This window comes from Cyprinodon tularosa, unplaced genomic scaffold (assembly GCF_016077235.1).
Source record: "Cyprinodon tularosa strain WSP-4 unplaced genomic scaffold, ASM1607723v1 ctg409, whole genome shotgun sequence".
NCBI lineage: Eukaryota > Metazoa > Chordata > Actinopteri > Cyprinodontiformes > Cyprinodontidae > Cyprinodon > Cyprinodon tularosa.
Genome location: NW_024039129.1, coordinates 298431 through 322771, shown reverse-complemented (window position 1 = coordinate 322771; position 24341 = coordinate 298431). Strand labels below are relative to the sequence as shown.

General features: G+C 38.5%; 1 protein-coding gene across 4 annotated transcripts in view; it reads right to left on the bottom strand.

Moving 5' to 3' along the window:
- Positions 1–114: 114 nt before the first annotated feature.
- The window catches only part of cdk11b (cyclin-dependent kinase 11B), a 28056-nt gene continuing 3829 nt past the window's right edge, over positions 115–24341 (bottom strand). For 3 of the 4 annotated variants that reach the window (XM_038298516.1, XM_038298517.1, XM_038298518.1), the window contains 15 exons: positions 23971–24104; positions 22729–22854; positions 22543–22641; positions 22146–22292; positions 21988–22062; positions 19850–20082; positions 13584–13674; positions 13378–13499; positions 13176–13281; positions 12919–13040; positions 10666–10773; positions 10179–10295; positions 9663–9811; positions 2541–2730; positions 115–640 (listed from right to left, as the gene is read on the bottom strand). In XM_038298516.1, coding sequence (XP_038154444.1) covers positions 548–640; positions 2541–2730; positions 9663–9811; positions 10179–10295; positions 10666–10773; positions 12919–13040; positions 13176–13281; positions 13378–13499; positions 13584–13674; positions 19850–20082; positions 21988–22062; positions 22146–22292; positions 22543–22641; positions 22729–22854; positions 23971–24104 — 1912 coding nt within the window. In that variant the 3' untranslated portion in view covers positions 115–547. Of the gene's footprint in view, positions 641–2540; positions 2731–9662; positions 9812–10178; positions 10296–10665; positions 10774–12918; positions 13041–13175; positions 13282–13377; positions 13500–13583; positions 13675–19849; positions 20083–21987; positions 22063–22145; positions 22293–22542; positions 22642–22719; positions 22855–23970; positions 24105–24341 lie in introns of all 4 variants that reach the window. The other variant, XM_038298515.1, reaches the window with a different exon arrangement.

Sequence of the window (24341 nt, the reverse complement as noted above, 5' to 3'; positions counted from 1 at the left end):
AGTGAGTACCACAGACCGGACTTCTGTGTGGCTAAAGTTTCTTCTGCTCTTGGCAGGGTGCCGTCAGTGAAGCCTGGACAGGATTTATGGATACAGGGACAATAGCAGACAAAGCAAACTTTCAATCTTTATTTCTTATAAAAACATTGTCGGGCAAACGTCACGTCAGAGATTGGTCATTAAATCTGACATAATGCTGGAAGGTTCCTACAGCATCCGTTTCAATCTACAGTAGTTCAGGAGGCCAGAAAAAAAACAACCAAATACAAGAACTGAAACTTCTAATGGTTGATTCCTGTTCAAGAGGGTAAACAGTCACTTTGGAAACTGTAAATTCGCAGAAGAATAAAGAGATTTCCAAATAAAATGAGTCACGCTGTAAAAGACAGTCCAGAGTATCTGATAACAGTTGTTTGGCAGATACTGATCTGACCCATTATAGCAAACCGTCCGGCTTCAAACAAACAAGTCCCAGAACTCTTTGCTTTGATCCTCTCAGTGAGGCAGATAAAAAAAAAAAAAAAAAAAAAGTCCTGCAGGTTCCGGATCAGAACTTGAGGCTGAATCCGGGGCCGACAGCTGAGGCTCCCAGGTTGCTGGTTGTCAGGTGGAAACCGGTTTCTTTCAGGTCATCATCACCCTGCAGATAAAGGAAATTAGTCAGACCCCTCCATTTTCACGTTTTAACCACTAACATGTGATGTGATGTAAGAGACTGAACAAAGAAGAGTTTAATTAGATGGAAGGAAATGTTTAAGAAACACAAATGAGAGAAATGAGCCGTGTGTTTGTTTTCAGTATTGTTCTGTCTGGACATGGACTCATTGAACGCCTCTCAGGCTAAAGGGCTGGTTATACTCCCGCAGCAGTGTGTTGCAGTTAGCTTGTCGCAGGTATGACGCAGATATTTTTGATTTATTCCCAATTTTGAAGCATGGTCTGCGCTATGTTATTCCACACCACAACACGAGAGGGACAATCACAAACTAGCTAGGCTTGTGGGTGTCCGTGTGTTGGTTTGAAGAGCTTGTTCGCCGTCTACAATCCCTCATCCAATTCCGGAGGACAAACAGTTTACCCGTGAGTGTTCCTGAAAGACTGGCCGTGGCACTGCATGTTTTAGCTTTGGTTGCAAACCAACAGATCGTCGCACAGAACTACAATAAGTGTCTGGGATAGTGTCTGTGGTGTGTGAGGCCTTGTGGATGGCACTACAGCCAGAGCTTCTGCCATTAGGTACCAAACAGGAAATATGGATAGTGTAGAGCAGATGTAGAATTGACCAATCAGAGGCCTCCTTTTTATCCTCCCTGCAAAGCTATCTGCGACACACACGCAGGTGACCTGATTTCTGAGCATAAACCAGGCTTAAGAGATGTTGATCTGTTTTGAAATGGTTCAACTTCAGAGATCTACAGCTCTGGTGGACAAACAAATGGGGTCTTAATGGATGAGTGGTGAGACTATTCATACCAGAAAATGTCAGGGAAATATTGCCATAATTGGTGAGGGAAACAACAAACATGGACGAAAGTGTTCAGTTCAGATTAGTCTGAAAATTAACCTGTTCTCTCCACATTAAAAGGTCAGGATGGATGTGGCTACTTCCTGTAAGGCAATCTGTTGGTGGCAGCAGAGAAAAATCTAAAACTGGTGTAGAGCTTCAAATTCCAGGAGGAAAATGAGCCAGAATGAGTCTGAGCTATAAGGGAATGGATTAGATCAGAGTATCCAAGCCTAAGAACGACCCAAACCTTTAAGCCCTGGTCTGAGAATATACATCTCTGAGTTTCAGATGGTTAGTAAATTAGAAACCTGAAATTTGTTGGGATTAATGAGCAAAAATGGTAATTTGGTCCCCTGGAAGAGTAGGGAGATGCTTTACCAGGCAGCTTAATGTGGTTCTATAATGAATGAGGAAAGTCATTGCTTCATTTTTCGGATCTGCTATAATTCCATAAATCAGGTATCATTTTAATAAAAAAAATAAATAAAAACACTAGAGTGACTTTAAGTTGATCGACTGCATAAAATCCCAATAAAAACATGAAAGTTGGTGATTGTAAAGTGAAAAAAATCTAAAAAGAGGGGAGGAATAGAAATACTTTTATTGCAGAGCCTGTATTTATTGAGTCCCTTTTATTGTTTTTCCAAAAGAAACCAGGCATGAGGAAGTTAATTCCTAAAACAGCTATTTGATATTTCTGGGTTCAGCAAGCCATGCGTTTGGGTATTTTTCCAAGTATAAAAAATAAAAAAAATAAAATAATAAGCAGTTTTGAAATGATCAGATTTGATCAAAATAAAAAAATAAAGGTGGAAAATATTGAAGGTGCTGCTGAAAAAGTTCAATAATATGGGCGAGCAGAACCACTGCAAAAAGCATTAGAAACTTCAGGGAGCACATCTTGGAAAACACAAGGAGGAAATACCCGGACACAAAGCAGAAGCTCATGGCTCTGTAATCTATTTAACACAGACGGCACTAAGAAAGCCTGGTAGCTGTGTGTAATGGAGAAAGTGCGGCCTAATGTCATTACCAGTTGACTGTAGCCCAGGCCTCCCTCGGGTGGACGAGGGCTGGTGCCTCTCTTCACCCTCTGCTGCTCGCTTTTGGCCGGCCAGGTGGGGAACATTGAGGGGTCGATGGGGAGGGGCGTCTCCCTGAAGTACTCGTGCTTCAAAGCCTCATCAGCTGAGATCCTTTTACCGGGGCAGTAGGTAAGGAATCTGGAAAACAATCAGTGGATATCAGCCAAAGATCTTTAAAAAAAATCTCCCTCATTTTGACTGGGAGGTAAACGGGACTCATTATAAAACTGTGGGGTTTTAGTGCCTGACTTGTGTGATGCTTTCATCACAGACTTTGGCGGTCAGCTCATTTAGGGCCATTTGGAAAACAAATCAGAGCTTCTAAGCTAAGACAAAACACACAGGAATCCTCTTTCTGTGGAGGAGCCAGAAATATGGTGGCAAGAAATGGCCAACAGATGATGCAAGAGTTGGTGACACTGAGCTAACTGCAAGGATAAATAGCAGCCAAGCGTTTCTGCATTCAATAAAAATGAAATGGATCGAAGTTTGATGGTGTTACTCAAACTGCATCATCTTGGAAAGTTGACGTGTGCTCTACAGTAAGCTGCAAAATGACACAAAACTAACTGGACTAAAATCTGATTTAAATCCTTCAATAATTAGCATCTGGAGGATAAATACTATAATTAGAGAAAAGCAGCAGTTTTCACTACTTTGAGACTAGGACCTCAGATATTCTTGCTGTGTCCTTAGCAGAAGCTGAGTTACTGCAGCATTGAGAATAATATTTCCAAAACAACAGCAGATAAGAGATGCACCAATCAAACGGCTGGAATTAGAATGGGATGGTTTTCTTGGGACTGGTTCCGATCCATGATCAAAAACTAACACATATAAATTCATTAAGTGCATAAAAAAGGGAACATTTCCAGTCTTTTCCTTCTATAACTAACATAATGAACTTAATGAACAATACTTGACATAATTATTTGTTTTAAGGTAATGCAGCTATTTTTTTTATGTTATTGCTTAGGAAAAAAAACTATAAAATTCAGAGTTGGAAGTTTCAAAAGAAAAGGGAGAAAACTGAGCTGCTTATGTTGATTTTAGACACAACCCATTTTATCCACATCTGACTCTCAGGAGTTATTAATACCCCATTTACACTACCCTTAAAAAACCGATCCATGCCGAGACCGGTCCGAGCTTGGATCAGTTCAACAGGCCGAGCTTGGTTCTAACGACCGTTTACAAGGTATTGTGGAGGATTTTTGCAAATTTTAAAAAAAAAAAGTCCCCCTCTCCAGTTTAAAAGAATAAAATGCACAACCCTGTACCTGCTCCTGAGAGGGAACGCCTATTAAACCCAAACGAGAGCATGCATAAGCCCATTTCTTCTCGTGCACGCTCTGTTTAATAGATGCTGTTTGCATCACTCATACAAGCTTAGTTTCCAAAACAAGATTTGCAATTTTTCAATTATGTCAGACTCACCAGAGGTAAATGAGGACGAGCACATAGGACGGCCTTACGAACACAGATCACCACTTATTTTGATGTTCCACTCGGAAAAAGAACATCCTTCACAATACCTTTAATGTATTGCAATGCATCAAACGATGCCTGAGAATTAGTACGATTACCCAAAATTAAGGAAATTTGGGGCGATCGATTGGTGCACTTCTGATTTAGATTATTCTTTTACTATTTAAATGTGAATAATTTAAGAAAAACCTTTTTTTTTGTAGTTTCTATCACAGAAAATGATAGTGTTAACGCTTTTTTAACAAGCAAATTTTAACAAAATTACAGTTCTGAAACTTTCACCTTCTGTCAAAAATATCTGTATGCTTATGATTAGGAGGTAAAAGAATTAAAGTTTAATAAGTCCATGGGGATAGGAAATAAGGTAAAGAAATAAAGAAATCGCAACTTCTGTTCTTGGAAGCTAATACCAAGAATGTTCTGCTTTGGTGCATTTGATGAGAGCATTTCTTATTGATCCCATCAGGATCACAGAGTACTTAATGTTAAAATCTGACATACGGCTGCTAGAAAAGTTGTGACGAGGCGGCGCCAACATGTCTGCACCACGTAATGTTTAAAAGAAAATCGCCTATTTCTAATGTCCTTAAGTGTTCTTGTCAGGACGCGGTAATAACAGAGATTTGGTAAATACAGCCAATTTGATTACACATAAATGGTTTAAAAACTTAAATACTTGGCTGAATACAATGGGTCTACTCAGTTAAATCAGGCTCAGCTAAAGCAAGACACTGTAGATGGCTTCCAACTTACATCCCACTTTTTTTTGTAGCTGCCAGATGCTAAAAAAAATCCAAGCCAAAAGTATTACAGACTCTGGTTTAACCCACCACTACTTTGCTTTTCTGTAAATATAAGCAACATAATCCTGAAAGGACAACTCAAACATTTCAGTCATTGCAATCCATCTAGCTTCAATGCATCAATCATCTATTGCTCAGGCAAAATGCACTAAAGGTCTGAGGCACTGTTCGATTAAAAGCTTTTGTCACAGCAACTCAAACACGTTTCATCTCCCAAAACAAACACGGATAATCTTATATATTCTGTGTTCCAGGTAAAGGTCTCATATTGTGCCTTTTTAGGTCTTCCAAAGTCAACTATAGGCATACAAAGGATGAAATACCACTGTTGGGGCTAAAGCATATTGATTAGTTATTCGTTATTGGTAGGTTTTTTTTCTCCAAACCCAAAAAACACTCTTGCCTTCACCACCAGGCAGCCTTTTCCTATGCAAGTGTCGCCTATTTCAGACCACTTCTGGTGACTAGGCTCTTCTTTCAGAAGGCTGAACAAACTCTGAGATCTACCTTCAGCCAAATTAATAAATAAATAAAAATCTCCCACTTGGACGTTAGCTGAAATAGAACACCTGCTGTTGGTGCTCAGATTAGCTGCAATAAGAGCGCCTTCGTCTCAGCCTTGAGCAGAAATGAGGTAGCTCTGCGTCACTTTGCTGATCGGAAATCAGAGAAAAATACTGCTCTATGAAAAGACGCTGCTCCATAGAGAGCAGGATTACTCAGTCATGTATAAAGCTAACAAAATACCACTTTGGGCATGATTATAAAGAAGGAACAGCACCGTATAAAGCAGGGGTGACCCATTAAAAATCAGTTTGGGATTAGCCAGCGGGTGGGTCTGGATCTGGACCGCAGTCCGCTAATCCGTGACCTCTGGTTTAAAGATTCAAAAAGTCTTTTTAAAGAAATTTTCCTTTGGGAATGAGTTTTTCTTATTGAAATAATACTCCTCTAAGGGTCACTGAATAACATTCTAAGATTTCATTATCTGTATGTCAGACAAATTATGAAACAACAGAATTTTGGTTGTTGCTGGATAGTTAACATTTATTTCACTCCGTTTTGGGGGAGGTTTGTGCCATCTTAAATTATATATATATATATATATATATATATATATATATATATATATATATATATATATATATATATATATATATATATATAAAAAAGCCCACATCTAAACTGGATTATCAAGAGTCATAGTCCATGATTTCTGATGCCAATTTGAGTTTAGATCCAGTTTAAGAACCAACAAACCAGTTTATAAACCAGATCTAGTTATGTCCAGTGTTTTTTTTTTCTTTATTTCTGAAAGAGGTTGTATTAATCAATTAACCATTTGTCGGTAATTTAGAAATCAAAATACTGTTTCTTTTTTTTTTTTTTTCTTCTGCATTCACACCAGGAAAGTCTGTTGGTCGACATGAATGATCCAGACCTAAAGCAGAATTTTTTTTGTTTGCTTCCATGTTATAGTTTTTGCAAATTAACTATAAATTGTTGATAAAGCTAGAAGTGTTACAATTGTGCCTGAGGCAGGAATGGTGGAAAATGATGTGGGTATTTAAGGTCTTATTACAAAACAGCACAAACAGTAGGAGCTTGAAGATCATTGAGAGCACCTCGTTCAGAGATGTTTTATTTCTAATTTTGGACTCCATCAGAGATTGAATCACACAAGGAGGATACCCGCATCATCCAGGAAGCTGCGTTGCTAAGCAACAGAAAGCAAATCAGGTAGGAGTTCAGTACTTAAATCACTGCTTAAGTCCAAAAAGACGTAGGTTGTTTTTAAGTTAGGATGAACTGATGCCCTTTTATATTCACATTGTTAAGGAAAAGCACAAGTTTGTTTAATGTCTGCAAAAGGTCCAGACCAAGGATGAAAAAGAGCCGAGATCTGTTTAAATCGTACCAAATATGGCAGCTGTAAGCACATTGATAGATGAAGAACACAGAAGAGTTCAAACTGTAAGGAGTTAAAACATGTGAATCCAGACTTGCAAAGACAAAGATGAATGGAGTAAAATATCGAATCCCCAAAACATCAGGTTTAGAAAGTAGTCCTGGTGCAGAGACACCTCCACAGATCTGACAGTAAATATGTCAATACATGCACGCCTTCCCACACAAGAATGTGTGCTATTCCAGACTAAAACCTAGACTCCTACACTGCTCTGTCCTCACGCTTTCTAAACTGAAACCCTCTCCAAGTTGACCTTGTACGTTTAAAAAAAAAAGCTTTCTGATGGATGGAGAGTTTCAGCAGCAGCGGACGGGCGCCAGACTTCCACTGAACTGTGATCCCTGCAGCAGCATGACAGTGAACTTGTTGTTAGCGTCCACTGCAGCTGTGAGCAGAGAGACTTTGTCATCCAGGTGTAGACAAAAAGCTCGGCGGATCAGCAAAGGTCTGAGAGCAGAGTCTCTCCCTGCAGCTGTATTTGCATGTATTTGGAACCAGCTTTAGGAAAATATGAGCCCATTACTGTGGATATGAAAACGCTTTTCATAGGAACAGCGTTGTCCAAACATCTTCTTGAAGAGTGGATTGTGAACTGGAACAAGTTGGATGGGATCTCACTCAGGCGTATTGATAAATGAGCAATCCGCCGCTGCTGTCATGTTTCATGTAGGTTTGCCAGGAATGGTCCGCCCGAATAAAAACAGCAGCAGGTGTTCATCGTTTGAGCGGCCAGACACAGGGCCCCTGTTGGACGGCCTGTAGTCAATCAAACAGGTCTGCAGAGGATGAATTTCACCTGGATCCAGTTCGTCCAGCACCATCCTGTTGGCGTACTTCTGCTTGGACTTTAACACCAACAGCCCAGATATTCCCCACCAAAGGCTCCCAATGTCAGAAGATTATCAGCCTTCTGACTGACTGACAGAAAGGAAGGCTGCAGACCATCTTTTCCTGCTTAAGAACAAACATAGCTGACCCTTTAAGGGTGTGTTTTCCTTTCACCCTTCTTTTGCGAACTTAAGTTTACGGATGACACCGCTGTCGCTGCTTTGATCCAGAGCTAATCTGCATACAGACAGGAGCTGGTCAAAATCGTTGGTTTAACTCATTCAGGACTGTGGAGAAGACAGTGGACATCTTTAACTACAGTTAATATGATGCAAATGACTGCAACTCCAAAAGGGCAAAGTCAAATTCCCTTTTTAAGGCAAATTAAACCTCTGATTCTGGTGTAACTTTGCACATCACTTTTTCTGTTTTTGTTTTTAAAGTGGCTGATATTCCTGTCATGGAGTGATTTTTTTTCTCCTGCGACACTAGCAAATGTTTCAAATATTTTCTTCACAGGAGTTAGAGAAAAAAATTGACGGTTAAAACTTTTAAAATGCAGCATAAATCACACTGACTGTGGATGAGTGCTTGTTGCTTATGCACCATTTATTTCTTCATCCAAAGGCATTGGCATGCCTTGTAAATATGTGTTAAAAAAAAAAAAAAAACTTAAAACAGTTTATATTTTATGGAATATTATTTTCCTGAAGTTTTATTTTTCGAAGGATCTTAGGTTCTTTGATATTTGACACAGGTAAACTGTACTCTGCAGTACAGTGAAGGAACCAAATAGAACCTGATCATCTATAAAAACCAACAAGTTCCCAAATCAAACATCCTTCTCTCCATGACTACACCCAGAGATCCTGTCCATGAAAACAACCGGGATCAGTAATTAGAGACAGCGGAGATAATTGAAAAAATCTTATGGTTTCAACAAAAACTCTGTCATGTAACAGATTAAATTTAAAAAATAATATTAAGCATTTTAATGAGAAATTCAATGTAAAATAATGGAGGGAAAAAAGCAGATATCCTCATTATTGTGCCAGGGCATTTTAACATAGCAGGATGCATCTCTGTATCACTGCTAAAAGGGATTCCTTTTTTTAAGCTAATTAAAACATCAGAGTCTAAACTATTCAATGTTAACTGTTCTTGATACAGGAAGGTAAAAATGTCTCAAAAGGAAAAAGCTATCCTGGAAATATTTGTCTAAAAGAACATTTGTCATTCGTTAATACCTATGTTTTACACAGAAAATAATTGAAATAAAAAAAAAAGTCAAAACTCTGATCTAGACCTCATTATACAGAGAGACCAAGCTTTACTGCTACTCAGGGAAAGATGGCGGTCTGGGTTTCATAAAGTTCCCAGCCTTCTTGATTAACTTTAGAAATGCAGCATATGAAACAAAACGCTCAAGCCACTGGCGCTGGGAGATCTAGACTTAAAACCTTATGATATTTAGTGGTGCTATCAAGAAGACGATAAAAGTGAGGATGAAAAATCTCTTAATGACCTTTTTACAGTGTTTCTTAGGTAACTGTATGGCTGTGACTACATGCCACGCCGATTATAAGCCCACAATCACAGATCATGCTTTTAAAAAAAACACAAATTTGAAAATAGGCTAGTTACATAAAGTGTGAATATTATCACAACACAAATACTGAATATAGTCACTTAATCGCCAATCCTATGATGTTGTTAAACATCATTCATATTAATTAATCCTTTATGCGGTCAATCTAAATTTTTGTGATATGATAAACGATCACCCTGATCAAGAATAAATGGCAGTCGGACAAGAAATTAGGAAAATAAATATTTTTTTTAAATGTGGGAATCCTTCCCCCATTGAATACATATATTCAAATAAAAGGCTGGATTAAAACCAAACAATAAATAGTGTGATAATATGCTATATTACGGAAAGAATGAAGTTTTGACTTTTAATATATGAGAAGAAGCCCTACTTGTTCATGAGGTCGAAGCCTTGGTCGGACAGCAGGGCTCCAAAGCGCTTTCGCAGGTTATTGTAGGGGTACTCTGTGAAGCTCATCTTCTTCACAGCAGGCAATTCACTGTAGCCTGGCCAGATCTTCTCACTGGGCGACCCCAAATCCTACAGTTAACACATTTACAGACACTCGTGTCAAGTATTTCGCTTTCAGCAGGAATAATAAATTGGTTTGAAGATGTTTAACTTCAGTTAGAGAGCAAATTTCCTTTTCAGGAGATATGAAATATATATGTATTATTTTATTCATTTAATTCATAAATGGGTATATGATGTTATAATGTTTATGGAAAGCTTTTAAGTCAGTTTTCTACAAACAGCTCCCCCCAGAGAGGAACCACTGAACTACAGTCTTGATACTAAATTAAAAAAAGAAAATCAGCACACTTAATTTATAGACAGTAAACAAGGTAATATTGGTCATTTTCGTGGCTGTTTAGTTTAAATTTGAAAGGCAAATAACGGTATTCACCTTGTAAATCTTGTTAATTTGGTCGATTTCAGACTTTCCAGGGAAAAGAGGTTTCTGGGTGAGGAGCTCGCCAAATATGCAGCCCACTGACCACATGTCCACAGCTGTAGAGTACTCCTGTGGAGAGAAGAACAAACAGAGTAGTAATCCACAGAAACATCAAGTAGACAGTCTGCCTGGCAAAATCCTACCGCAACACACAGAGAGAGAGGATGTTCTCTGATAGCTTCCTGGGCCTCTGCCGTCTGGCTGAATAATATGAGAATCTACAACTCCTGCAGCAACTTGAGGTATTTAGTGACTTACGAGCCAAATGCTTCACAGATGTTGTCTTTTAACGGAAATATATCTCAGAGTCTAACAGTCCAGATGATGCAATCGGCTCAGACGAAGTTCATCACCTTCATGTTTGCCATGTTAGCTGCTGCTCAGGTATTTCTAACCAACCCCAGGGGTTTGAGAAGGCAGTGTGAAATTTAAATCTCACCTTGGCTCCAAGCAGCAGCTCTGGAGATCGGTACCACAGGGTCACGACAACAGGAGTGTACTGCTTGAGGGGAGAACCGTACTCCCGCGCCAAACCAAAGTCCCCGATCTACAGTACAGGGAGGAACAGGGAAAACTGTAAGACTGCAGTGCTTTGGCAAAGGTTGGTGTTATGAGTTTAGATTTCCCAGAATGCATCTATATCAAGTATATCAAGTCAGATCATTTAACAACTGTGGGAATTATTATATTTAATATCAGGTTGGATTTATAGTTAAGCTGATAGGTGTCTACAAGTTACAGATGTGTTTTTGACTTGAAAACAGTTTATATTAATGTTTATTTTGACTATAAGCCTCAAAATGTTTTTTCCCCTGAAACTTATTTACCACGATTGTTATTAATGTATTTCCCCAGTGGGCTAAAAAACAGTTTTTCTTTTTAATCATGTCCACAGACTTTTAGCTGCAGCAGTGTTGAACAGAAACTTATAATTCTGTCAATATGATTGCTCTTTTTTTACCAATGCAGTTGCAGCATTGCTGGCTGCAATCATTTTTTTAATAGGAGACATATGCTTTTAAATCCTTCATTTCAGTTTCTTTTAAAAATGGTAATTCATAAGTCTATATCCTCATTTAGACGTTTTGGGACTGAACATTATGATGATTCTAAAAAAAAACTGTAGGGATTGAAAAATATGACTCAAACAGAACATGAAGATATGAAGGTATCCAAGCAAACAATAATATGCATTTATAGGCCAAAAGTGCTGATGTAGCGCCATATGGCCTCTTTAAAGGGACTTCCTCACATTTTAAGCAAGAAAAAATAACTGACAGGGTTTTAAAGATTTATCCTAAAATCATCTCCAAGCTGTGACAAACTGAAAAAGAATCCCATAATTTCAGAGTAAATTATCAGCATGAACAGAGTTTTAATAAATAAAGCCAAGGAGATGACCTCACATATAAGGCTCTGCATTTCTTCCCTGAAAAACTACTGCTTCAAATCTATTTCATTATTATAACAAAATTATATTTAAATTTTCTAAATTAACATATTACTTCAAATAAAGATGCTTTATTTATTTTTCATAAACTCATTTATGTATGACACTTACAATGTTAAATATGAGGGAAAATATTTTAGGTAGGGAAGAAATGCAAGATAAAATAAAAACAATGTACAGACATATTTCCATTTAACCTGATATCAAGGAGGTGATCAAATTTGACACTTTGGAGGTAAAAATTAGCAGCTGATCAAATATAATGAAAACCATTTTGTGCTCCAGCAGATAAGTCCATGCAGTCACGGTGAGGCAGTTAAACACACCAATATGTAGACAGAAGCCCTGCCTAACCTCAGGGAGCAGCAAGCAGCTTAAAGAAAAAAATGAGGGTAGCTTTTCTATTGTTTCTAGCTCATTAATAAGAACTTGGGACTGTTTCGTCTGGTTTGGTCTGCCGCGGTTTCCGTAGACTCGTGAACGCGCTTTTAGGAAATCCTATACACTACTGTTTATGCTCTAAAAACATTCTAAATGACTTCGTTTCGAGTAAATTATGGACGCTACCCACTCAGGACACTTGGAATACATTGGACGAGCAGTATGGAGGAATATTGACACGTTTTTTGTGGACTTTTATGGACCTTTCTCGGGCGCCATAAACCTCCATTATTTGAATGTCAGCAGACAGCAAGAAGCCTCCCAGATCTCCAGATGCATTTGAGATATCAAAAAAGTACTCCACAGTGTTATTCCGCATGGGGGTGAGTAGAAAATGAAGGCTAATCATGTTTTGGGTGTACTATTCCTTTAAACTTTAACTAGAAATATCTTATTAATTTCATCCAATTTGAAAAGCTAAAAGAAAAAAAGACACCCAGTAATAGCTCAGTTTAATGGGTACCTCTTTGTTTTCACCACAGTGGTGTTCTGGGGTAAGTTTCCACCAATACTAAATGAAGCATTAACACAAGGGAGAGAAAAAAAAGTTTGTTTTTTGTTTTTTTTGTGCAAATTTCATTAAGGAATTGCAGCCATGACTGAACTCAGATAATAGGAGTCCTAACCGATGAAGTTTTTAATGAGGCTTTTAATAAACTTAAACCTTAGAGATTAATAATTACGTTTAAATCAGGACATTTAAGCCATACGACCACGTTATTGCCTTTTCTTCTACCGCATTAATCCACCACATACACTTTCATTTCAGGGTGGTAGCTTGGAACTGCAGCACCAGTTTACCTTGAGGATTCCCTTATGGCTCAGCAGCAAGTTAGACGTCTTAAGATCCCGATGGAGGATCCAGTTGTCGTGGAGATGTCGGACTCCCCGAAGCAGCTGAAGCATAAGTGTCTTTATTTCACCTAAAAAATAAAAATAAAAAAAAGTAACACACTGTAAGTATGCTTCTGGTAAAAAACAAACACGTTTAAAAAAAATAAATGACTAAAAAAGTAATTCTCTACTTTTAAATAAAAAGGAATGTTACACCACATTACCAGGCAAGAAGGGCTGCTTCATGGTTTCCATTAGACTCTTCAGGTCATGCTCTACATAGTTCATCACAATGTAGATCTTATCCATATTGCTTCCAACTACTATTTCCTGCCATAAATGAACAAAACAATCAGAACGTCATCATTCTACAAACATCACAAAAAGCAAATATTATTGCCCGAACGTGACGTCAAGTTGTCTCACCCTGACTGTGACGATATTTGGATGCTGAGCTTTGAGGATTGTGTTAATCTCTCTTAAAGATGTGATGGGAAAGCCTTCCTTCTCCTTCTCCATCTTCAGTCTCTTCAGGGCAACAATCTCATCTACAAATATAACAGCATTGATCTCACACAGGCCTGTTTTAAAACTAGGAGAACAAAAACACACCCAGCAGCTCATTCTCATACCGGTCTTCTTGTCCTTTGCTCGGTAAACCACTCCATAGGTTCCCTCCTCTATTCGGTTCAGACACTGAAACTCTTCGACACTCCGGCAACCCTGAACACAGCGTTACAATCATAAGATAATAAAAAACCATTAATGAAGACAACCAGCATGCGCTTCCCCTAAGCTGACTGAAAATGAATGAGCGATGGTTTAGAAAGGCTGTTGAGGAATCCGACAGAAGTAAACAGTCTGTTATGGTGAAGCAATAGCAGAACCAGAGCTGACCTTTCTGGGCAGAACTTATTTAAATTCACAAAACCCCAAATCTATATTAGCCTAACTGAGCTAAACCAAAAATAAAAAAACGTTAGGTAATAATGTTGGATGGATATCGCTTAGAATTTATAGATCGGACTACTCTTAACAAAAGTCCTTATTGATCCAGTTTTTAATCTTTTTTAATTTGGTGATCAAAAGGGAAAAAACAAATAAAAATAAGAACCAACTGTTTATTTTTTAACATTTTGAACAAAACCACACAAGAGTACAAAATAAATACTTTGTAAAATAATAGAGCAATGTAAACACTATATAAATAACTGTATATATAAACAAAAGGGCCGAAACGCTACATCTTAAAATAATTTTTTAATTTTATTTTGACAAATTGACATGATAAAGTGATTAAAACACTCTAAATTAGGGCTGTGCAATTTAGCTAAAAAGATCAAAACTGTGATTACCGTATTTACACGACTATAAGGCGCACTTAAACGTCTTTTTTTTCCCCTCAAAATGTGCGGTGCGCCCTTTGGTGCGGTGCGCCTTATGTGTGTTGTAACTGCGACTTTTGAGACCACCTCATTGAGGAGATGATGAAAGAGTGGCTGAATGTAAGGAGACCAGGTGTTTTTTTTTTTCACTCATCACCATCGCTGTTAATATGTAACTCCATGCGTGCCCATCTCACAGCTGATGTGAAAAACATGGGGAAACAAATTAACGCTGTGCTCGCTGTTCAACCGCTCGATATCGGTGTGAACCGGACCCAGCAGGTGCAGCAGAAGCAGCGAGTTTACATGCAAAGTCAATGGTTGACGCGCGTATAGGTGCAGCAAAAGGTCCTGCAGCGCGTTTTGAGCAGCAGGAGCGTTTAAGCATCTGCCAACGCGCTGCTGCTGCTCGAGATGAAAAAATTGAAGTTTTGCTGCTGGACGCGCCGCATCAACCAATCAGAGAAGCTGATCTGGGAGCTGACAGCGAGACAGACACAGCGCTCTGATGACATGATATTAACGCAAATGAAAAAGGCTGGATGGATGAGGAGATAATGAAAGCGTAGCTGAGGGAGGTGTAGCCTATGTGAGGAGACCAGGTGGTTTTTTCCACGCATCACCATCGCTGCGTGCCCATCTCACAGCCGATGTGAAAAAAAGGTGAATCAAATGGACGCTGTGCTCGCCGTTATCCCGGGGGGTCTGACAAAGGAGCTTCAACCGCTCGACATCGGTGTGAAGCGGCCGTTCAAAGTAAGGCTGCGAGCGGCGTGGGAGCGATGGATGACCGACGGAGACCACAGTTTCAGGATAAGTGGAAGGCAGCGCCGGGCAAGTTACGCCACCGTTTGCGGATGGATTGTTGATGCTTGGACTAACGTGTCTGCTGGCTCTGTTGTACAAGCTTTTGCAAAAGCCGGCATTATTTCTGAGGAGCCGCGCTGCACGGAAAGTGACTGACAGCGAAGAATGGGAAATTGGCATGTCTGATTTAGCGCAGCTGTTTAATTCAGAAACAGAGGATGATGACTTTGATGGGTTTGATTAATACTTTGTAATAAATACATGAATAAAGCACAAACATACTCAGTTTTGCTCCCGCTCTATTTTTCTACCTGAAAACTTAATTCAACAGCAGCCTCTGGGCGGGTCTCCTCCTCTTCACCGCGGTGGCTGGCAGGTGTTTTTTCATCTAAATAATCTAAATCTTGCAGCTATATTTGCTGTGATCAGTGGGAATAAAGTAGTTTTAATATGTTTTTAAGTGAGAAAGGCCACCTGAAAACTTAATAATTGCAGTCAGTTCATCCAGATTATCTATTTCTGTCGGAGGCGCTCAGACCCCCACATACCAGCGGTGCGCCGACAGCAGAAATCCTTTCATCAGCAGCCTCTAGGCTGGGCAGCCTCCGGGTTCACGCGGTGGATGGCAGGTGTTTTTCATCTAAATAATTTAAACTGCAGGCACCCATAAAAGCGAACATATTCCGTCGGCAGGTTTCAGGATTTTAAGTTAATTTAGGAGTGATCACAGCGCTTTGTCATCTGCGATGTGTCTGTCTCACGGCCAGCTGCCAGGTTTGATTAATACTTTTTAATAAATACATGAATAAAGCACAGTCATACTCAGTTTTGCCCCCGCTGTATTTTTAAATACGCAGTAGAGCTATTTAAAGGTAGTAGAGGACATGTACCTGTATATAAAAAACGCGCCCTATAGTCCGGTGCGCCTTATGTGTATGTTAAATACAGAAATGGCACACATAACTGAGACTGCGCCTTTTAGTACGGTGCGCCTTATGGTCGTGAAAATACGGTATTAATTTGAACCACTTTGCAATCGCAATTTTCTTTCGCACTAACACCGAGCATCTACGCCAGAGGTAACCAATTAAAAAGTCAGCAGCACCTGAATAAAGAAAATCATCAACCGGTAAATAGGGATGGGAATCGAAAACCGGTTCCTGTTAAGAACCGGTTCCGTATTTTCCGATTCCATGGCATCGTTTGGCAGCTCACTGAACGATTCTTTTTTCGATTCCCGCAGCACCAGAGCCTAGAGCGCCGGCTCTGGGGAGCACGACTTACGTCACGTTTTTTACGTAAGTTACGCAAGTTACGCAAGTTACGCAAGTTGGAAGAACTATTCGAGGAGGAAGACAACGAGCTGCGGTCACTTTGTGAATCAAAGCCCCGTCTTTCCTTAGCCCAGAGGGTGGATCAGGAAATCCAGCTCTATAAAAGCTTGCCCTCCATCCCCTGCAGGGATAGCGCCACACTGTGGTGGTGGAACAAGCAAGATACGCTGCCCTTGCTATCTGACTGGCTGAAAACTACCTCTGTGTGCAGGCTTCCTCCACCCCATCTGAGAGGGTGTTCTCCACGGCTGGAGACACCATAAGCCCTGAAAGATCCTGTATCCTTCCAGAAAAAGCAGATATGCTCATCTTTCTGCAAAAGAACTGTTAATTTTTCCTACTACTGTTTTATAATTAGTATTTTTTGTTATTTAAAATAGGTTATTATCCCATCATTTGTTATTAGACATTGTTGGTTATTAAGTTTGTTCTTGTATATTTATTTTTCATTTAAACACAGATGTTACTCCAGTTTCACATTTCCTGTGGACATCTTGATCTTGTTGAGTTTGTAAGATTGTGCAATAGTTAAGTAAACAAAGTTGATTCTGATAATCAAACTGTTTGTTCTCCTTTTTCCCCCAAATTGGAATCGAAAAAAGAATCGATAAAGAATCGAATAATTTCATAGAATCGAAAAGGGAATCGGAATCGTGAAAATCTTTTCAATTCCCAACCCTACCGGTAAAGGTCCGGAGACATTTTTAATTACAATCTGTTACTTTAAACAGAATTCAACACTGATATTAAAAACGAGTTTTTTATTCATCCGTGTAATACATTGAATTTTTAAATAAGAAATGTCAACAACAACAAAATCTGAAGTGTTTTTTGAAGTAGACAACAATCATTCAGTTTGGTATATAGACAATTTTCTCATTCACATATTTTATAAAAAACCTGAACTGACCATTTGTTTTTGTTTTTTTGTTTTTTCTGGCTTAATGAGAGAAGTGGGCTGTATGCTGCCCTGCAAGGCTTTAAACCTGGGTTTGAATGGAGACAAAGCCATTCTCAAGCACTCAAGGTGCTTATTTTGAGCCTGGATCCATATTTATTTTTGATAATGTTCATGATGGAGAATCCTGCTTCACAGCAGCGGGTTGAGCCAAACATACTCTAAATGTCCAGGGTTATCTTTGAGCACGGCATCTCACTTTTCTTTCACCAGTTCACCACAGCTTTTTCAGCAGTCCACACTTTCTCTGCTTGCCTTTTCTCATCTTCTCCTTCTTTCCCACTGCCCGGCTGCCACAGGTTTGCCTGCTGAGTCTAAAAGTAGCAGCAGCAGCAACCCAGACTGACAGCAGCTCATTGGCTAATTTGTATCACGTGTAGCCTGGTCCCGGATGCCCTGGAGGACCTTTACCATATTAACAGGAGAAGCAGCGCAAGTAAAGTTAGACACTGTCGTCGGACAACATGCTGTAATTTATAAATGTTCTATTTGACTGTATGATCTGGTTGAACTGTAAAGTGCCTTGAGATGACATGTGTTGTGAATTTGGCGCTATATAAATAAACTGAATTGAATTGAATTAAATCAGGTTGGGTTCGGATTAGCCAGCAGGTGGATCCGGATCTGGACCATAGTCCGCTAATCTGTGACCTCTGGTTTATGTGTTTAACTACAGGGTTTCATTTTCTTATGGATATGTGCTTAAGCTGAAACTCTTATCCATTCTATGTGGGGCAACTATGCTATTACCACCACCTATAAGACTGGAGAATTTATTTTATTTTGTTAAATAGCAATTATATCGCAAATACAATCAATGAACCAGCTCTACTCTAAATATCACACAAACTATAAAAAAGGAACTCTATAAAATAATTCAAAGTATTCATTAATATTTTACCTGAATCAAAACTATAGAACATTTTTAATATTATCAAATTCAGGGAGAAGATGTAAGAGGCCCACAGAGCTGATGAGGTGAATTAATAAGAGAGGCAGTGTGTGAATTATCTAAGTGCTATATTTTCAGAGAAAAAACCCCAAAACATTCTGTAAAAGATTATGTCTAACTTATATTTGCATCCTGCTGTGTAATCTAGGGGAGAATCACTGGAAACTTTGCTCATGCATAATTCAATTAGTAGGGAAACACACATGTTGATCTTGCCTCTCCTCTGACCTCAGGCAGTCTGCTGCACTGGGAGCCAGTCAGCGCCAAAGCAGCTGCGCTCGCTGTTTGCCCAATGCAGTGAACTCAGAGAATAGTCGCCAAAAACACAGAAGTAAATAACTATTCTCATTGCACTTTGCTTTTAGAAAAATAAAAGTTGCCAGAGGGGTCTTAAAAGTCGTTAGCTGGTTGACAACAGTGTTAGAAGAGAAGAAGCGAGGCAAACATGTGAGCACAATGTAAGCCCCGCCCACTAGGGCTGACTATTCTTGCCAAAGTCCTGAATCGATTCGATTTTGATTCATAAAGTTCTAAATCGATTAATTTTTATTCAATCTGTTTTTAAAACAATGAAAGTTGTTCAACTGTGTTTCAAAATACTCATGTATTTTTTTTTTTCCTATCATATTAAACACAAAGCGCAAACTTGTACTTGACAGTTTAAACTTAAGATGTGAACAAAACTGTCTCAAAAGTGCAAACTTGTTTGTGAAAAGTGAAGCCTCACACGAGCAAGCAGCTGTGACACATCGGGGACACAGCAGACATGTGTGAGCTCCATTATCTCCACTACACAAACCATATTTGCAGGGTTGTCTGTATCAACTACAGGGTGTTTGCTGGTCAGCCTCCATTTGTTAATGTCTTCAATCAACCTATTGGCTATATTTGAAGCTGTCTTGCTTGAAGTAATCTTGATTGCATCTTTCCTGCTCATTTGAATGTGAACGTCACGCAAGTCACTATAAAACTAATCGATCTCATTACCTAGACATCGATTTTGCAAAAATGTAAAGGAATCGATTAAAAATCGATTAAATAAATTTTTTTACCCAGCCCTACCTCCCATCGTTTCTTCATTGGTGCAGGTTTGCAGCTAGAAAGCTAACAGCCTCATTCACAGGAGAAGGAAGCTGAGTAGTATTTCAGTAACGCAATCGAACAAAAAAGACAGATGGGATCTTGTGGCGATTCTTGAGGATTACTGTAAAATTAAAGTGAAACAACATTTTTGGGTCAGACTTTTTCCTGGAAGGGTTGAAACCTGATGCATCTCCTGGCTTGACTCGATAATGGTCTTTATTCCACATCTAAAAAGTCTCTAAATATCCTACGTTGACATTTTATAAGCCCGTCACTGACGCCGCTTACCCCAGTATAACTATGAAGGCCTTTGATGGGGATTCTGAAAGCTGTGATTTCAGTGGAGCCAACAGAGGAACAATCTGCTGCTGAGACTCACCTGCAGAGCCGGCAGGTATTTGGGCAGCTCCTTCTTCAGCTCCACCGGTGAAACTGGAGGGGAATCTGGGATGTAGTTCTCCTCGGGCGTAGCGGAGTGGGAATGAGTTTGGGACTGAGGGGTGGCTATGCCCTCTTTGCCTTCTTCCTCCTCTTCCTCTTCTTCATCTTCCTCCTCCTCCTCTTCCTCCTCTCCACTTTCCTCAGAATCGTGGTCGAATCGTGATTCTGGAACTGCGACAGAGACGGCGACATTAGTCAACTCGTGAGGGTCTAGAATTCACAAATTACTTGTTCAATCTTTTGCTTCTGAAGCTGAATTTCTCAGTCTTTAGTGGAGGTGCTCTAAATTACAGTCTAACCAAACATTACGGTTAGGGCATAAGAAATAAATCATCAATCAATTATTGAAATGTTCCTCAACTAATTTAGTAATTGATTAATCGTTAAATGGAGTATATAGACTCTAAACCTACCTTTAGCTGACAGAGCGACCCACTTAGAGCAATAAATATACCAAAATTGATACAACATATGTAAACACTGCATTTAAGATAAAAAAAAATAATAATTTTTGTCTGTCAATATGCTCTATTCAAAATTCCTCAAGTGGAAAAGTTTTAGTTTCACCTCGTTAAAAATTGCAAAAAATCTTCTTAAAGGAACCTTTGGCTATAACCGACAGATTAATCGATTTGCAAAATAATTGTTAGTTGGAGCCCTAATTACGTTACATCTCACTGACTTAACCTAAATAATTAAATAAAATAATGAAATAGTAAAGCTTAAATAAAATAAATAAAGATTAGATAAAATCAAGATTAAATAAATAAATCACAATTTAGGAAATATTTAAAACTTTTCTAAAATCATAAGCAAATTAAGTCACTTGATGTTGGACTATACAAGTTTTTTTCATTAACTGTCAAAATATTTCCACCTTAATAATTATCCAGATGAACGAGTTGTAAGAAAAATTGATCTTCAGTTTGCCTCTCAGGGTTAAGTATCTTACTCATTGTAATGATGTGACAATTAATTTTTTTAAGTCTGTATTATAGATCAATCCATATCTCAGTTATTATTTTATTATTTTCAGAGGCATAGATATGCAGTTTTATCAATTCTTCAAGACTTTTAATCACTTAGAATCTGAAGAGCAAACTACATTTAGAGATTTACAGCTACAAAGGTTTCCCTCATTCTAGATTGGATCTTTTTTATTTCCTTGTATTTTCCAAACTCAGCTAAAATTAACTTCAAAACACTGTTATAATTACAGAAGGGTTTGTGGGTTTTTTTGTCATTTGCTTACAGCAGACCCCCCATTTTCAAGAAGACAAGCAGCCCGCTGCTCTTTGTTTATCATCTTTGTCACATTAGGTTTTTTTCTTTTGATCTTTTAAGTAAAATCATCTCATGTAAAGATGATATTTTGCCTTCAAAACACTTAAATCTGAGGATGTTCTTTAAAGAAAAAATAAAACACGTTTTCTATTAATGAATTAAGCAGGTTAATAGAGGCATTTCCAAATGATTGGTAGCATAATCCTTAATGAAACTCAACTCCTACTATCTGTTATTGATCTACTACTGATACGTTTATGAGCTGCACACCCAAGTGAACCTCGCAGCCATGCTTTTTACAAACAACCTTATTAGTTATCTGCTAGTTGCACAGCTTGAAAACAATACACTTTAAACTGTGACACTTGTTTTGTTGATTTAATATTTTTTAGTCTTTAAAAAGAGATTTGAAGAATAGGTAGACCAACATAGCACTGGTCAAAATATTTCATGTCAGAAAGGTTAAAATCATAAAGTCTGAGGAAAAAAACATTTTTAGCCAGACTGGCCGTTTTATTTGGGTAATTATGCCCATATAAACAGTAGAACCTGATTATATTTTGTTTTCTAGTCCATACACAATCTAATCCGAGAGTTACATTTTTTGCATGTAAACATCATTAATGTTAAAACAACCCTGCCTGTGAAATCCCTAGTTTAAATTCAAATAAAGAGAAATGGACCTCAAAAAGAAGCTGTTGAAAGATTCACATCATTTTAAAAAGTTCAATATCTTCTTATTTCTCTATAATTACTTCCAAAAAGTAGCTAATATGTTGGTGAGCTACCAACCTGCAGGTATGTGCTTTCCATTTCCCCGCTCTTCTTCAAATTCTTCCTCTGACTGCTCTTCCTCGCTTATATCCTCTGAGAAGCAAAAGTCTTTGCATTAATCACGGTTGTTATTAGACATGCCTAACATTTAGAGAAGGAAGTTTAATATATTTTACCAGCACTCTGCTCAGACCGCCCCGAGGCCGAGGCAGACTCCTCCTCTTCCTCCCCTTCCTCCTCCTCACCCTCACTCTGGCTGCTGGACTCATCTTGGCCTTCTTCCTCATCATCTTCCTCCTCCTCTTCAGATCCCGACCCTGATGCTAAACAAGATAGAAAGATAGCAAATGCAAAAAAAAACAACAAACAGACATGAGTGAGTTTGACTGATAAAATGAAAGTACTCAGCGTGTAGAAAGATGAGAGCTGCAGACAAGGACCAGTGATTGATAATCAGATTTATTTACTTTTTTGTTCATGTTAAAGGGTAATTATAAAATTTATTTTAATAAAAGGATGAATAACTGGGGTAGGATTGCTGAAGCTAGAGGGCCTTTGCTAGGTGCAGCTTACCCATGGAGGATTCTGCTGTGCTCGTCTTCCTTTCAGCATCACTAATGTCTTGGAGGTCTGAAAGCAAGTCTTGAATATCGGGCCTCTCGTCTTTTGTTGCTAAATAGAAAATTAAAATCAATCTAAATGCAAATGATACAGAAAGGATTTTCTCTCAAGGGCTCAAAGATTTTATACCAAACTCACGTGGAAGCCTCCGCGGCTCACTGTGCTCGGACCTGTCCCGGGAGCCGCGGTTTGGACTGCGACTGTGGTGAGCTGGTTTGATCTTGTCATCGTACTCATCAGGCAGCATGCGATGGTGAGATGGCACTGAGAATTTAAAGATTTAAAATGCAGGTTAACAGAGTTTTATGACTAAATCTGTTGAGTTATTTCCATTACAACAATTTCCCCATTGTGGGACAATAAAAGTATTCACAAATTTTTTACTTTTCTACTCTATTAGCAGAGATGTGGGGAAAAAAAAAAACAAGGCTTTTTACCTAAAATCAGACAACTTTTAATGTGAAATGTCAGCTCGATACAAAATAACAAGATCTGTTTTTGTCCAGTAAATGCACCATAGCTAATAATACACTGACAGCAGTGCGAGGTTAAAAATTATTATCATAAAATTTCTGATTAAGCAGTGATATAAAAAAGCAGTTTATAAGCCACTGTCTACGGCTGCAACTAATGATTATTTTGCAAATTGATAAATCTGTCCATTATTTTTCGATTAATCAATTAATAATTGGATAACCAAATGTTCCTTAAATAAGTAAACTAAACTAAATAAAAATTTTCCACTTGAGGAATTCTGGAAAGAGCATATTGACAGATGAAAATGTTTATGTTAAATGCAAAATATTTAAATATTTTCTTTTATAATTTTGGTAGACTTACTGCTCTAAGTGGGTGACTGTCAGTTAAAAGCATGTTTCAGATGCTACACTCCAGTCTACAACTTATCGATTACTATTAAATTAGACGATGATTATACAAATAATCGATCAATCACAATTAATCCAATTTATTGTTTCAACCCCACGACTGTCTGATGTTTTAAAGTTCATTCAGGCAGCAGGACAAAGCAACATTTTCAGCAATTATCTGGAAGGCTGATCATGGTGCAGAAAAACTGACCTTTTTGGTCCCTTTGAGCTTCCATTCTCTGTTTTTTATAAAAGCATGCTGGATTTATAAATGCTGTGACTTTCTGGAATCTCAGCTTTATTGAGATCCCCCCAAAACATAAACCCTGAGATTTTATTTGTAACATAAGATATTTAAGCTCCATTTTTGATGAAATAAGCAAAAATCACAGTTCAGAAAAGCTGTAAAATTTCACCTTTGGTTCTAATGTAACGGGTTTTATCACCTTGAGTGTCACAAATTATTCAATTACCATGAAAGAACAATAATAACACATGGAAAGAGACTAACTTTCTCGACGAGTCGCTCTTTCTTTGTGTCGATCGTCCACCCTTCTCTCTCTGTCTTTGAATTCCCGCTGATCCTTCTGTTCTCGAATCTTTCGGTCTCGCTCCCGCTGGCGCTCCTGCTGTTCCAGACGGTCCCTGTCATTGTAGAGGACGAATGATACGAATACTTTAAAATAATAGGAAAAGCAGGAAACTCTGCACCACCAAATGTGTTTGTCTGGTTCAGAGATTTTTAGGGAGTGAATGCACAACTACAGCAAAACTGGAAGGAAACACTGAACTCAGGGGGTGGGCAATATGGTAGATATATAGAATAACCTTTAGAACAGAGAAATCCAGATTTCAGCACAATTTCACGACGAAAAATCCTAA